Below are 16104 nucleotides of genomic sequence, written 5' to 3' on the forward strand. Positions count from 1 at the left end.
ACATACTACAGCTGTTTTTTGTTGTTGTACCCGTATTATTTTAGCTGCAGTACTCTAATTACCAGAAAGAGAAAATCATCATGCCACATGTCTTTCCTTGCAAGTTCTGGGATCACTGATATTTTGACTCTTTGCTCTGCCCATACTAGTTACCTCAAATCAAAAGAAATGATTGTTTTATGTAAAGGACGTTTGTAGCAACAACTCAATATCATGTTTGGTGACTGACTTCTAACACTGAAACCTGAGCAAATTGACTTGATTTCTTTTAAAAACACAGGAAGAAGGCAATGAGCAGCGAAAAAAGAAATGACCAAAAAAATAGTAAAAAAAAAAAAAGAGAAAAAGAAAAACAAGAAAATTAGTAAAAAAAAAATTGTAATAATAATTAATATTATAAATAAGTATTTTTCCTTTTTTTCAAAGTTTAAAAAAATAATAATCTTCTAAATCTACTATTTTTTTATTTTTATTTTTTTCAATTTGTGGGACATTTTTCACCAAGTTGTCCATTGCCTTTCTGCCCATGGTTTTAAAAGAAATCACACCAATTCACTCAAGGTTCAAAGGTTTAAATACTTCCAAAAGGCACCTTCAAGCAGCACAAGAAAAGTGATGTCACTCCAGGTTTCAAAAAGAGCCTAAACTGTAAAACCTTATTTGTCCCATTTTACATTTTGTGCCAAATGACCTGACTTCAACCTAAGAATTGTGAAAATGGGGGAAATCCTCCTTTAAAGGTATAATCTGTAATATCGTAGGTAATTCAAAGAAAAATAAAAGCTGGAGGACATTTATCATTCTGGCGTTGTCATGATTAAAGTATTACATAATATGAATTTATTGTATTCAATGTTAAACTTGAGATATATGTGGTGCTGAGCTGCAAAATGAGCAACCATGATTCATTGATAAACCAATGAAAAGGTGGCTGCAAATAGCAACAGATGACGTCGACGGCCTCTACGTGATTGGCGAAGGTGACGCGCGGGCTGTTGCGACGTCAAACATCGTCCCCCTGGCCGTGCCATGCGCACTGACGCTTGTTGTTGTTGAGCTGGTTGTTATGGCTGGACAAGGCCTCGGACTAAACTGAGAGAGGTCCACCCCCTCCCGCACCACCCCGTCTCCGCCACGGGACACCCGCCACCCATGGAGGGCACGGACATGGACGTGGACGCGGAGCTCATGCAGAAGTTCAGCTGCATGGGCACCACGGACAAGGACGTCCTCATTTCGGAGTTTCAGAGGCTGCTGGGCTTTCAGCTCAACCCGGCCGGCTGCGCCTTCTTCCTGGACATGACCAACTGGTGAGTCCGGGGATGCGGAGGGGCCTGTCGTCGGACAGCAACATGACGCTAACCTAGCAGCGTAATTAGCTTGTTAGCTAACGTTAAAATGCTAACAGAAAAATGGAGGCAGGCACACACGGTGCTGAGGTAGTGCTGCTCAAACCCGGGACGATAAGTCCTCTCATTCCTCCGCGGGAAACGGCAGTTATGTTAGTTAACTCCTAACGATCGTTTCGGGGGCAAGCGGAAGTGAAACGGTAAAGTTTGCCCCAACTGTGACTCACAGCGAGGTGAAATAAATGAGGAGAGCAAAGAGCAAGCGGGCTAACGAGCTAGCAGGTTAATTTAAGCAAAGGGGACTCTTGGTGTAGATTATCTGCCATATTACATAATGGTGTCGGGAGCCAGTTATAAACCGTGCTCTTTGTGGAGCCACAACTCAGGGCATTCACTTCACGGTAGTCTGATGACGTAACCAGTCGTGATCTATCGACGGCTGACAACAAGTGGTCTTTGATCAACTGATATCAAGCTCTCAGATAATCAGTGATCAAAGGGCTTGATCATATCTTTTTTGTTTTTAAACGGAGGACTCATCCATAATGTCTCGTTTAAGTGTAATTTTTGTGTCTGGAAATCAGCGCGTCATAAGGATGACACCATCACGTGACTATTGTGGTAATTTGTCCACTGAAACTAGTTTACAAGTCCTGTGTAGTTTATATGAATCCAGAGCTTAAAGGTGTTTTAACAGTCAGACACACGTGCACCTCTCGCAACATGACATTAGTAAGGCTGCATAATTAATTGAATCAAATAATATGTATTAAGAAAAAGGTGAAATGTGTCAAAACATGCCATTAACAGTGAAACATCATGGTGCTACAACAATACCCCAGGCTACAACTCATATTCCAGACATAAAGGGACATGTTTGGTACATGCCCCAGCAAAAATTATATTATTATTGCAATATTTATATTTTTTGTTTTTTCAGTGAAAATACAGTGACAAAATTACATTCCCATTAAATCATGACTCATATCGCAATGGTGATATCTGACCCACTGATCATATTTTTCAGTGTATCGTGCAGCCTTAGGCCCTCATCACACAGGAAGTGTTTAATGTAGCTGGAAGCAGCTTTTTGTTATTGTTTTTAAAGAGAATGCTTCTTCTTGCTTGCATTTTTTGCTTTGTGATGCATGTCGTGTTTTTGCGCTCTAGGTGCCTGGCATTTTTGCCGGAGCACTCTGAACTCCTGGAGTTGAAAAAACTTAAACCCAGACAGGAAAAGCGCCCCACGTCATCTCAGCTTTTTCCCCATTGTCCAATGGGATGATCTGTGGTGGTCACAATAACAAGTTTACAGCTGGTAAACAGTTGAGAAGAAACTGGTGGTCGCAGTTGCTGGATACCCAGAGCTATATGGCCCAACACTAGGTTGACAAACTGCCCCCAGGTCGTCCTAAAATGTGCCTGGACACCACCATCATGGAGGCAAAGCTCCTGGACCAACTGGTGGTACTCCCCATGATCCACCCTCTTTTTTTTTGGGTCTCATGTATCCACACAGATCTCTGTTTCCCTGTGCCAAAAAAACTATTTGCTGACAGCTTCTCACCCTCAACCAGAGCTACAGCAAGTACCCTCTGCCTCAACATTTAAGAAACTAGATACTAATTACTGTCAAATAACTAGTAAATTAAATAAACGGTAGATTGATTACACAGAAAGATTAGGATAAGGAGGTGATGGCGTGGTTGTTTTTTTTATGAGCGGCATTCAGTTTAAAAAAAAGGTAGTGCAGTGCGCCTTGCGCTTTGCAACCTGTTAAGTGCTTTCTGTGTGATTGGGGCCTTAGACTTTAGTTCTATAGTATGCTTATCATTTTTGAAGTTTTCTAAATACAATTGCACAAGTACATAAGCAACATACTGACATACATACACACACACATGCAAAATCCAGATCCAGCAGATTTGGTGAACAGTCACTAAGCAGATCCCAAAAAAAGTCTTAAACAGGATTGGATTCATTAATCTAAAAATTAGGCCTAATGGCTGTTAAAATGTCTTAAATCAATTTTTCAAAGTAGGATGTTATGATTTATTTTCTTCTGATGATGCGATGTAAAATCTCAAATTCATTGGTAACACCTATTTTTTTTTTTTTTAAAATTATTTACAGAATGCCGCTTGCATTAACGACACACAGATCAGGATAACTAAACCAACAGCCCTCAGATTTTGTCTGCAGGCAAGCTGTCACTGTACCCTGGATTTAGGGTTGGAAATTAACTTTTTTGTCCGCCTGCCATTGTGTGTGTGTGACATTCAGTAGATTACCATAGTGTGTTTTTTTGGCTGGTGAGTGAACCAAATCTAGCAGCCACTTGCGTATTTTACCAGCATTTGACTGGCGAGTCAATGAAAACTTAACTGAGATTTTGCAGCCTGGCTGAAAGGGGTACAAAACTGTGCACACGAGGCTTGGTAATTTAATGCAAAAAGTTTTTCAGACTCAGCAAATAATTGACATTTGTTTGTTTTTATAATTAGCATTAAATTTTTTACGAAGTGGCACTAAAAAAAAAATTTAAGTTGTCTTAGGCTGAATCCAAATGTCCACCCTCTGGACTTGCCAACTGAGCCCTCACAGACTGACAGTACTTGTATGTACTGTAATGTGTTCACTGCCAGCATGTTAAATCTTTGAGGGCAGAGACTGCAAGTGCTGATAGATAGCCCTCAAGTCTGTTTCATTCTTTGCTGTTGAAATGTTTGATAGACAACTACAGTCACGTACAACGTGATCGCTGCTGTCAGATTCCTCACACAAATAATGGATAGTGTCTGCTCATCTGCACCCCAGGCAGACTCTCTGGAAGTCTGCAATAAGTCCACTTGGTCTTGTCGACTGGATGAATTGTGGTCAGCCCTCCAGATTTCTGAGGAAATGTTGGAGTCTGCAAGTCTGCATGTGCAATGAAGTCCGGACATTTGGATTCAGCCTTAAATCTAACTTGCCTTAAGCTGTAGGAACCCTTTGGATGATACCAACAGAGAGCAAGAAATATATATATGTAAAATAAACAAAAGATTTTCCATGTGTGCCAATATTCATACATATAGACCATTTTCTTCAAATTTCAGAATTAGATCCTTCAGTTTCACAGAGGAGTAAGCCCCAGACCTTGTTAAATATAATGACTTTAGTTGTTCTTTTATCTTAGATGTGTGTTAGGATGTTACATACCTTGACATGTTTCGGCGGAAACTCCCGCCTTCCTCAGAAGTGTCACTTGGTGGTGATTATGATGTGTCTTCATCAGCTGATATTAGGGAGGCATGACTGTCCTGTCAGTTTTGAGCATACATGCTCTCCCACACCTGGAGCAGCGCCCTGGAGAGGTGGCGGACGGACAGCAGGTGGCGTGATCAGGGCGGTCACGCCTCCCTAATATCAGCTGATTTACAGGTCAGCTGATAAAGACGTGTCACAACCACCACCAAGTGACACTTCTGAGGAAGGGGGAAGTTTCTGCTGAAACATGTCAAGGCATATAACACCCTAACACATGTCTGAGATAGGGCTGCCACTAACGATTATTTTCATTGTCGACTAATCTGTCGATTATTTCTTTGATTAGTCGACTAATCATTTCGTAGAAAAATGTGTTAAAATGTTGAAAAATGTCGGTCTGTCTCACCCAAACCCCCAAATTATGTCATCAAATGTCTTGTTTCATACTCACGCCGAAGGGTTTTAGTTCACTGTCACGGGAGAGCGTGTAAAGCTGCCAATATCTGAACGTAAGAAGCTGCAGTAAGAGTATTTTGGGGTACTTTTAATACTACTTTTCCATGAAAAATGACTCAAACCGATTAGTCGACTACTGAAATAGTCACCGATTATTTTAATAGTCCATTAGTCATCGATTAGTTGACTAATCGTGGCAGCCGTAGATAAAAGAACAACTAAAGTCATTATCAGAAACTGAAGACATAATAAACACCATTGAACTTGTTAAATATGTTCTCTATACCTGCGATTTTTATATGACCTGTTCATATGTTGCCATTTTACACATTGTTTCCATCCATTCTTTGTAAGGAGAAGGAGCAGAGGATGTCCAGTGTCTCAGAGAATCTCTACAACCTGCCAATTGTAGCCATAACCTTGTACGTTGAGTTGCTCTGATGTCATCTGGGAGCTGTCCCAAGAGACAAAGTGTGGGATGAATCCAAAGCTTACAGCAATAAATTAATAATGTCTCAGGTGAAATTATCTTAAACGCAATCCTACTTGAGTGTAGCCTTTTTGTGTGTGTAGAGAATCAGGGTCTCTCCACGAAATTATAAGGTGGTAAGTCACCTGAATCCTGATGCCTCTTGTCTCATGATCAGTTAGTTAGCAGATGACACAATAGTCACTTTCATCAAAGGTCTCCTAACAATGTTACGCAGGTAAGTCAGTTTTACAGTCAATGTGAGTGCTGCTTAGCCCGTGGAAACAGCTGTACTAGTTTGTGGCTCTGGAGGACCTTTATCAAATCTGATAACATAACCCCTGATGAGGTCAGTGGTGTCGTCAAGCTTACCTCAACTTTTGCTCGAAGATTCAAATAAACACCTGAAAGTCTGCGTGCAAATAAAATAGATGTGTTGATAAAAGAGACCACACATATTCTGTGTCCCAGGACTCACTCCGTTGATTACCGTCAGCTAGGATATTTGCCTTCACGCGCAACTTAGAAACAGTCTGACAAATTGTAACTGAGCTATTCAGTCTATGTCAATTCTATTTTAGGATAGATTTTCTGTAATTGTCAGTATCAGATTGATGAACTGTCACATTTGATGAAGTAGTTTGTGAGGCAGCAAATTAAAAAAGCTGTCCTGGACCTCTTGACTCAGCAAGTGTCATTTATTATCGTGTATTGAGAGAAAGTATTCAAAAGACACGACACTCAGCAGAAAAAACAAATGGCTTGGCTGTCAGTTTTCCTGATGTTATTTTGTATTCAAACAGTAAATCTAAAATCTCGTGGTCAGGTTTACGTGTGTAATACCGACGTCTGTTAACACCATGTTCTTCCTTTTGTGTTGGAACAGGAACCTGCAGGCTGCTATCGGTGCTTATTATGACTTTGAAAGTCCCAATGTCAACACGCCATCCATGTCCTTTGTTGAAGATGTGACAATTGGTGAAGGAGAGTCTGTTCCTCCAGATACACCGTTCACAAAAACCTGGAGAATACAAAACACAGGTGTGAAGCATGTCACCTACATTATAAGTAGTGTCTCTGAATCTATTTATCTATGCAGTATACACCAGAGCAAATGTCATTTACAGCATCATGGTTTTGTTGAACTGTGTTTTGACTACGCTCTTCTTTGTGTACTACAGGTGCAGAGTCGTGGCCACCTGGAGTTTGTCTCAAATACATAGGTGGGGATCAGTTTGGGCATGTAAACACAGTTATGGTAAAGTCACTAGACCCCCAGGAAATATCAGATGTGAGCGTGCAGATGCGAAGTCCCACAACTCCAGGCATGTATCAGGGCCAGTGGAGGATGTGTACAGCCACAGGATTATTCTACGGAGGTAGGACATCACCCAAAATTTGACTTGTTTTCGAACGAGGTAATTAATTAAAGCTGCAAGTAACAATTACTATTTTATTATTTGTCAACTTCTGTTTGTTACAATTCCCTCGAGCTTTCTCTGACCCCAAGTTTTTAACCCTTTAAAAGCTGATGTCCCATGGAAGGCCACTATCAGCCACGGGGGAATGTTGTCTGGATGATCCTGTTTAAACTGATCTAAAACAAGAACTGTAAAAGCTGGAACATTAATTCTTGCAACAGAAAACGAAGGCTTCTGTCTTCTGCGTCATCGCATCATTACCTTGCGTAACCTTACCTTACATGCAGTGGAAACATGGTACTCCACCTATAATTACGCTAGTATTTCCCCGTAATGGCTGTTGGAGAGCATTGTTTACATAATCATGTATGTATCTATCTAAAATAAAAACATAACATTAATTCTTTTTTGCCGTAGAAAGCTAATGCTTCTGTCTTCTGTGTCATCACATTGTACGCTCAAGATGACGTCAATTCCCTATGTTACATGCGGTGCAAAACTGCACAAAAACATGCAGTGGTGCCTGAGCAACGAATGATGAATCTACCCAAACGCCTTTGCACCTTGCTAAAAAATAAACATATCTTAAAAACTAAATAATGTGCACTTAGTTATGGAGAGTTTAGAAAGATTTTGTTCATATTCCTACATTTACAAATCTTTTGGATCCTTTTTTTTTTGTGTGTGGCAGCAAGTGGGTGTAGTGGTTAGCATTGTTGCCTCACAGCAAGAGGGTTACTGGTTCGAACCCAGGGTGGAGGGTTTTAACTCAGGATGAGGGAGCTCATCTATGCAAAATTGCAGGTTCTTCCCATGTCAGCGTGGGTTTTCTCCGGGTACTCAGCTTCCTCCCACAGTTCTCGCCCTGTGTCAGCTGGAATAGGCTCCAGCCCTCTCAGTGACCCCCAACAAGATAAGCAGTTACGGAAAAAGAATAATTTGTTATGTGTGTTTATTTTATAAAATCTGATAAAATAACATGTCAGAATTATTTTTTAATGACACTTCAATTCAGTTGCTTTATCGGTTATCATTGTTTATTTACTTACATAACCTTTAAGCTTCGGTTGTACAGATTTTTGAGATATGAAACATTTGAAGATACTCTGAGAAATGACATCACAATAAGCAAAAATACCAGCACAGGCATTGGTGAAAGGGTTAATGGCTGGTTTTGTCCTGATAGGTGTTTTGCAGGTTGACTCAGTCATACATGTCATGTGTGCCTCTATCCTCCACAGATGTAATCTGGGTGATTCTTAGTGTAGAAGTTGGAGGTCTCCTCGGCGTGACACAGCAGCTGTCCTCCTTCGAGACAGAATTCAATACCCAACCCCAGCGCAATGTGCAGGGAGACTTCAACCCCTTCGCCTCGCCACAGAAGAACAAGCACGACGCCACTGACAACAGCTTCAGAGATCCTGGCGGGGCGTGGGAACGCACGCAGGAGCCAATCCAGCAAGATCAAAATGGACTGTCTCATAATGCTGTAAATAGGGCGTCAAATGGTCTTCAAACCAACCTTTCTGTGGTGACTTATGGTCAGGTATGTATCAATCTACAGTCGACAGGCGAGCTGAAGTTAACTTGTACTCATTCATCTTAACAAAAGACAGCGGTTGCAAACTTGTTTTAATTTAATGTCTAAATAATTACATCTGTGAGGCGAACATGAAGTATATTATGAACACTTACGCCATATCCCAGAGAGTAACATTAACAAGAGGAGCAGCAATTAGTGTGTAAACCAGCTGACCGAAACACGCTGCAGCATTAACCAAATTAAAACAGAGCTGTGGTGAAGAAAATAACTCTTACTTCAGTCTGTTTTACCTTAAAAACCCTGTCTTAGATTTCCCTGGCACTAAAGGAGAGAGAGGCTGTTCGCAGCTCCTCTACTGGCATAACGTAAATAACAACACAGCAGCTGCAGCAGAGACATTTTGTTGCGTTGTGATGCATCCGTAATCGTCTTATTATTGAATTGTTACCCTCTGAATTGTAATCAAATCGACTATAGGTATAATTGCCTAGAGAGCGACTGCAGACTGGTGTCTCTGTTAAGGAGACAGACAGAGTGACAGCTGACGCATATGAACAGGTCCAGTATGGGTTGAATGTGCATCTGCAGGTCCATGTTACATCTGGTGTAGGAAATGTCTGAATCATCATGCTGCATTTCCATAAACACATCCAGGTGCCATCTCACCGTCCCATGATAGACTGGCCTACAGCTACCATGTAGAATAGCAGTAGCAACTTTAAAAAAACAAGCAGCTCTGTCTCACACAAACATGCGCGCAGTGAAGAGAGATTGTCTGAGCAGAGGACAGACGCCGAGCAAGTGCAGTCAGGCTGGGTTTACATGCTCCAGACTGAGTTACCAGTTAATGATACAAATTAAGGGCCAACTGTAGCATCACATGGCTACTGGTATCTAAGTCTAATCTTTTTTTTATTGGTGAGTTTAACAGCAGTCGAGCCTTTTTTCGGTGTGAGTTTGTTGGTGATGTAAAGTCTTGGTGATGGATGTGAGCCGCTGCTGCTGTGTTAGCTTGTGCTAACGCTCTGGAGACGGTCTTTTAGCGCTGTGTCTAGCCTGTTTAACGGCAGCAGGAATTTTGCTGATCTTGTAGGGAGTTTGGTGGTCTTGGATCAGACCCTCAGCACAATGGTGTTCCTCTGAAACTGTGAAAGGTGTTCCAGGGCGGCGACATGTTTTGCTCTCTGGTCAGCTCGCTGCACTTGTTATTCTTCTTCTCCGTGTGTATTGGCAGTCCCCAAACCAGCTTAAAAGGTGTATTGCCACCCACTGTGTCAGGGTGTGTAGATGCTGCCCTTGTTTTGTCAGTGAAAGCAGTGTGGCTTCATATTATTGGCTCTGTTTATTGGCTATAATTTCATTATCGAAATAACACATAATTAAAAAAAATGTCCCATTATCGGACAATTATTCATGGACCTGATATATATCCTGCATCCCTCCTCTTTACCAGTAGTACACCTCAAAATGTAAAGTTTGATGGTGGATGGTGGTAACAGAAAAGGCTTCAGGATCTTTGAAATCAGAAGTGTTTCTGACTTTTTGAGCATTAATCTGCTCAGCAATTTTATTGGTGATCCATGCATGACCATGTGTTTAAATGATCAAATTTCTGGTCAAGGGTGGCATTGAGGAAAGCTTATGGAGTGTTAAAAAAACATCCAGAGGGTTTCATCCTCTTGGAGTATTAATCAGGGCTTTTCCACACACATGTTGGCTTTGCTTGACTTGGTTTGACTCAGTGTGTCAGCGTCGCAGGGATTTGCATCTCCACACAGCAGGGCTGTTTCTTTAACTGATGATAGGCTGGTGCTTGTGAACCAACTGAAGGTTTTTCTGTCTGCCCTGCTGGTGTTATTGTGGTCAACAGCCTACTGTTGTTGGAGTTTTTAAATGTTCTGTCTGCATGATCAGTGGATCCCCTTCTCCTCTAGCTTGCTTGCAATTTCTCTGAAGAATAGGAAATACAGGGGCGAGGAATAAAATATTTGCCGTTCACATAATCTGGTTGAAATTCATATAAATTTTGAAGCAGGCGCTCCAAAAATACAGAAAATGAGGAAGGTTCCTGCTACTATATTTGTGCGGCCATACCTTTGCTGTATGTTTTTTAAAACCCTGATGAAGACCTGCAGTGGTTGAAACTTGCTGGCTCTTTTAATTGTTTAGCCAGTACCATAAAGGCTTTTTAATATTTCCTTCCTTGTTTCTTATATTTTTGGAGTGCCTGGATTCCCTTCCTGTGTATCCTGTTGGGTTGGTTCCCGTTTTCCATGAGCACCTAACACAAGGTTTTTGATCTGTGTTTGATTATACAGAGCAACCAGTCATCTCTCTATTTCTGATTTTTTTTTTTTTTTTAAATGCCTGAAGATACAGCTGGTAAAGGAAACATAACATGACGCAGCATGGTGTGACTGGGCGTGGCCAAAACTGGCAATGGGGAAGCCCCAAGTGCGCTCAGTAAATGTTAGAGCATGACTTTGTTATTGTTTAGCCATGCAAGAGGTGTGGCTCTGGTAAACTGATCCAGAGTGAAATATCAGGACAGCTATTTGATGGATTGCTGCGACATTTGGTACCTGACTTGTCATCCAACGCCGGCAAAAGGTCCCGATTTACATTCGTCTAACAACTTAGTTTTAGATGGTCTACGTCAAAAAGTAATGATCAAAATTCCTGTGAGCCCCAGCTACACTTTGAGAGTAATATATAGCCTTTATGTTAATGTAGTCTTTCATTTGGCTTCACTCTCAGGAATAGTGGTACCTTTGCAGAGTTGTCATTTCTCATCCATCCAACAGTTTTGTTTCTGCTGTATAACGATCATTACCGCCTCAGGAGATGCCAACTGTGGCTTTCATTTTTGTTGAAATTGATATCAAAGATGATATTAATGTCAAAGATGTGCAGTGACTAAGGGTATGATGATGAGGCGACGCCCACGTGAGTATTGCTGCTATAAATTGCTGAATTGTTATATTGTGAATTCACTATGACGTGCATCAGAAAAAAATCCAGCTGCAGCTTCTTTAAACCAAGTTTATGGTTTCTGTTGCATCCACCTATCACTGTAACAACTCACCTCACTCACCTTTATCACCTGAATCTCTCAGGCGGGGCCACTTTATTGTTAAATTATGCAGTAGTTTGACCTCATAGCTGTCGTAGCCGAGTCTTTATTCACAGTCTCAGCTAATAGCCTCTCCTGGGTGGCTGAACTGGACTGTCGAAAACCAGCTTTGTCAGCCAGTCGGGGAATTTAAATGAGACATTATCTCAAAAAGGACTGTCTGGGCTGCTTCCTACATGTACTGCAGGTTTTGGCACTGCCCTACATACATACCACACTCAAGTTTTCCACAAGTATCCCTCTGTGTGTGCTGTCAGGACAGGAGTGTTGGCTTGATTTGGTTTTGAATTACTTCACAGTTTTACGTTCATCTTCACATATATTCACTTTCACTCCACATAAACTAATACTTTTCCTTTCACTTTCTCCAGGGTATTCACGGACCCTATCCATTTGGACAGAGCTAGAATGACAAAGACTTCCCCCCTCACACACCATGGTGGATGATGAGCTTAACACCCTGGGAGTCTTTACGTGCAGAGGAGTCGGAGGGGGGGAGGAACAGTTGTTTTATATTGACTCATGACAACCCTCTCCCCAACCCTATGGCCCTTTCCACAGAAACACAAACTACAGTGAGGTGATGGATTACAACCGCTACAGTGAAAACATCCCACCTGACGTCAACACCCGGATTCGCATGTGTGAATGCTTCATTTAAGAGTGCTATAAAACCTTAAAAATAGATACACACGACTATTTTTTATTTCCACTGTAAAACGAGCCTAATTAAAGGGAAAATCAGCCCTAAACAACCAACGTACAATTTGGTATTCCCATGGATAATTGAATACTTTGTCTCTTCAGGGTTCCTACACAGGTGTGGAAAAGTTTGGAAAGCTGCTGAAAATTAAACAAAATTAATTCTGATAATTTTGTGGCCTTAAAAAGTGTTAAAGAGAGACTGAAAATTGTGGGATGTATGATTTAGGTGGGGGAGAAGTGTTTGGATTTTCAATTTTCCTCTTAATGAAAGCCTTATACCAGTTTTACACACAAACCTACAAATGATGTGGGATGTCAAACTTCAAATATGATAGGTATGACACGTTTTACCAGACTGTTGGTCACCAGAGCGTGTTATTCATTTAATAAACCACAGAATTACTCTTAGATAAATTGGTGCCTGGTCAATTTAGATGGGATGGACAGTCAAGGCTCACATTTTGTGAGCATTCACATCATTTGACAACTTGAGATGATTGAATGATGAAAGATTTGGCTGTATGAGGGTCAGTGTTGGGCTCATTGCCATGTACCACCTCTTGCCAACAGTAATTTGTTACATTACTGCTCCGTTACACCCCATGAAATTGATAATTGCATCTTTTCCCCTCAAAATTCATGAATGAATGTCAGGGTAATCTCAAAGAAAGCACAGTTGAGGCTAGATAGCTTGCAAATTATTTTTTACCTGGGTGTCTTCTGTTGTCTTTAACAGCTATTTTCCAAGGATTTGTCTGAAAGAGAGTCAGTCATTAAGATAGGCAACATTTCATCCACCACATACCCAGCCACAAGCTTCATTACGTCTCTGTAGCTTGTAGACTGCAGCTGTCCACCATTAAAATCCAGATTGAGTTGTTAAGTAATTGTAGGGCCACAGCCATCCTCCATGGCTGCTGAGGGCTCATATTTAGTGAGGTGAATTTCCACAAGATTCTCATTCTGCTGTCGTTGTAGGTGTTTGAGGAGGTTTGAGGTTGTGTGGAAATAGTCCTGGAACAGTAATGTTCTTGTCGTCGCCTTTTCTCCCGACAAACTCGACGTAAAGCTGCTAAATGTTTCCATCTTCTAAGCTGCTTGGTAACATGAACTAGAATGATTATGAAATTTAATCAGAGGATGTGATTGATTGTTTGATTTCAGATCAGTAGGAGGGTTGACAGCAGAAGTAAGGTTGTAATGAGTTATTTGTTCTAAGGGTAACTGTAATATTATTACTTAACTTTTGTTGGTAATTTGCTACACTACTTGTTACTGAAAAGTAGTAACATTACTGCCCAACACTGGTGAGGGTCAGATATGATGTGAGGCGTCCATAGGAGAGAGCTGTTAGAGAACTTTCCAGTTGCAGTTACAACTTGGATGTTGATGTGAACATTATTCAGATTGGAAATGAGGAGTTACAGTAACTTCGTATTAACTCTTGGATTCTGCTTTTACAGTGTCAGGTTCAGCATTACGTGCACCAGTCTGGTAATGTTTTCTCTATTCAGTCACATGAATTATTCAGATGGTTTGTGATCTATTATAGAAAAGACAACAAAGTGCTTAAAATTACTTTGAGAACATATGATGTGCTGTCAGTGGAGAACAGTTATATTTATAGCTGAAAGGAAAAGAAGTTGCCGCTGATATCTGTTTCTGTACATTTATTACTCAAATCTTACTATTGTATTTTCATTGTTGATTAGTCTGATTATTTTTGTGTTTACTTAATTTGTTGTTTGCTCTATAAAATGTCAGAAAATTGTTAAAAAATAATGTCAGTGTTTCTCAGAACCCACATGACATCCTCAAATATCTTGATTTGTCTGCAACCCAATTTTTTTTTTAGTTTACTGTCATATAGTAGTTAAAAAACAGAAAATATTCACATTTAACAAGCAGGAGTCAGAGAATTTTTCTCTTTTTTTCCCTTAAAAATTACTCAAACAGAATAATTGATTATCAGATTGGTGGGCGATCAGTTTAATGGCTTAATAATAGATCAACAGTGCAGCTCTGCTCACCATCCTTTCGGGCTAAAACTAAGCAGCTTTGGACCCTCCTTTCACCCAGACTGTTTTTTTTTTTAATATTTGCACAAAGACAAACTAAAAGAATAACATGCAAACAATAAATTCAACAATTGCTATCTGACTTCTAAGAGATTTTTATTTTACATAAACTCACTGCCAATAACCTTAAAAACACACTTTGTTTCCTGTGATACTTTCATTTAATCTCAAAGAAACATAATCAGACCACTGTCATTGTTGTTAAATTCAAAAATAAATCTTTATCATGTTTTAGTTTTGAGACTTTAATCAGACACATTGAACGCCACATATTCACACTCAAAGATATTCAAATCTAGTAGCAAATATCCTCCACTTCAACTTCTGTAAAGTATATGGACCATACCTGTGTAGGAACCCCGTCTCTCCCAAAGATAAAACCCAGAGAACCACAACACTAACCTGTGTCATGTGCAGGTTTCCCAATTCACACTGCATGGGATGTGTGTGTGTGTTTTTTTGTTTCTTTTTTAGGGTGGGTTTTCGCTTTAAATAGATGCTGAAGCGCAAAAGGATGCGAGTGAGTTTTGAGCAAGTGAGGTGTGAGGAAGGGTTTAAAAAAGCCATCTAAATCTATTTTGCCTGGTGAGTGACTGTAGTTTCTGAGTCCATGTCTACAGTATGTGTAATAGATATATATGTGTGCGTGTGTGTGTGTGTGTGTGTGTGTGTGTGTGTGTGCGCGCGCCTGTTAAGTGTGCATGTATGTTATGGTTTCTCTTTGGATTTAACTGACAAGAAAATGGTGTATACTACTTGGGCGATGGATGACGTGTCGATTCGCACACACACATTCATATTGAGAGAGCTTTACTTGGGCGTGTACCTCTGAAGTATTGTCGAGTGATTCTGCACCATTTGGATGAACTGACTCACTAATTGCCCTGATGTAATTATTTATTTGCTGTCTTATTGTGCACTGCAGATGCAAAAAAAAAAAAAAAAAGAAAAGAAAATTGCATTTACAGCCAGCAGGTGGTGCTAAAAAATCAGATGACCAACTTCAACCTGACATCATGCTGAGTACAGTGTAAAGAGAGGAGTGATATGAAAATGAATGGTTTGCATCAGCTTTATTAGCACTGATGTTCTGTTACTGCTATTTGCACAAACCTGTCTACCACTTCTGAGGAGGAACATTTTGTTTTTGGCTTATTGTGGATTGTCATACCAGCATTTTCCAGAAAGTTTTATTGGTTTGTTTTGCCTATCTGTTCTCCCTCTAAAGGCCTATGTTCTTCACAGCTTTAAAGTTTGTTTCCACCAAGTTTTAAACATTACTTTCACGCATGCACCGATGTCTGGTTTTAAAAATGAAGATTTATTCATGTCTATCTTGATCACACTTTTTGTTTTATTTTTGCATACCTGGAAATCACAGTCTGTCTGCTATCACACATGGATTTTTACTTCAGCTTTGCTATGTTCATTTATGTCAGATGGTGGATTTCATCATGTATTTTGGGCTTTAAAATAAAGTGGGAAAAGTTGTTGATGGAACTCCATGATAGTGTTACATTTTTTTCTTTAAGTATATTTTAATTCATCAGACCGTCTCCTCCTAATTATGAACATCTGTATGTTATTCATGATGTTTCGAGTTCATCGCCTCTGTGATCATGTGTCTGTAAAATTCACCAGCATTCTGTGTTGCAGCTGTATTTGTGTTGAGAGTCAGCTGAGAGTCCTCCTCCCAAACAG

The 16104-nt window shown here is 40.3% G+C and overlaps 1 protein-coding gene across 1 annotated transcript; it reads left to right on the top strand.

The window, feature by feature from the left end:
* Nucleotides 1–1023: 1023 nt before the first annotated feature.
* Nucleotides 1024–15903, top strand: ilrun (inflammation and lipid regulator with UBA-like and NBR1-like domains). The gene is made up of 5 exons (XM_049574738.1): nucleotides 1024–1310; nucleotides 6410–6564; nucleotides 6705–6902; nucleotides 8186–8490; nucleotides 11992–15903. Exons 1-5 carry the CDS (start codon nucleotides 1153–1155, stop codon nucleotides 12025–12027), a joined length of 852 nt encoding a protein of 283 aa, XP_049430695.1. The 5' UTR covers nucleotides 1024–1152; the 3' UTR covers nucleotides 12028–15903.
* Nucleotides 15904–16104: the final 201 nt, after the last annotated feature.

The sequence above is a fragment of the Epinephelus fuscoguttatus genome, linkage group LG1, assembly GCF_011397635.1.
Source record: "Epinephelus fuscoguttatus linkage group LG1, E.fuscoguttatus.final_Chr_v1".
In the NCBI taxonomy this organism is placed as follows: Eukaryota; Metazoa; Chordata; class Actinopteri; order Perciformes; family Serranidae; genus Epinephelus; species Epinephelus fuscoguttatus.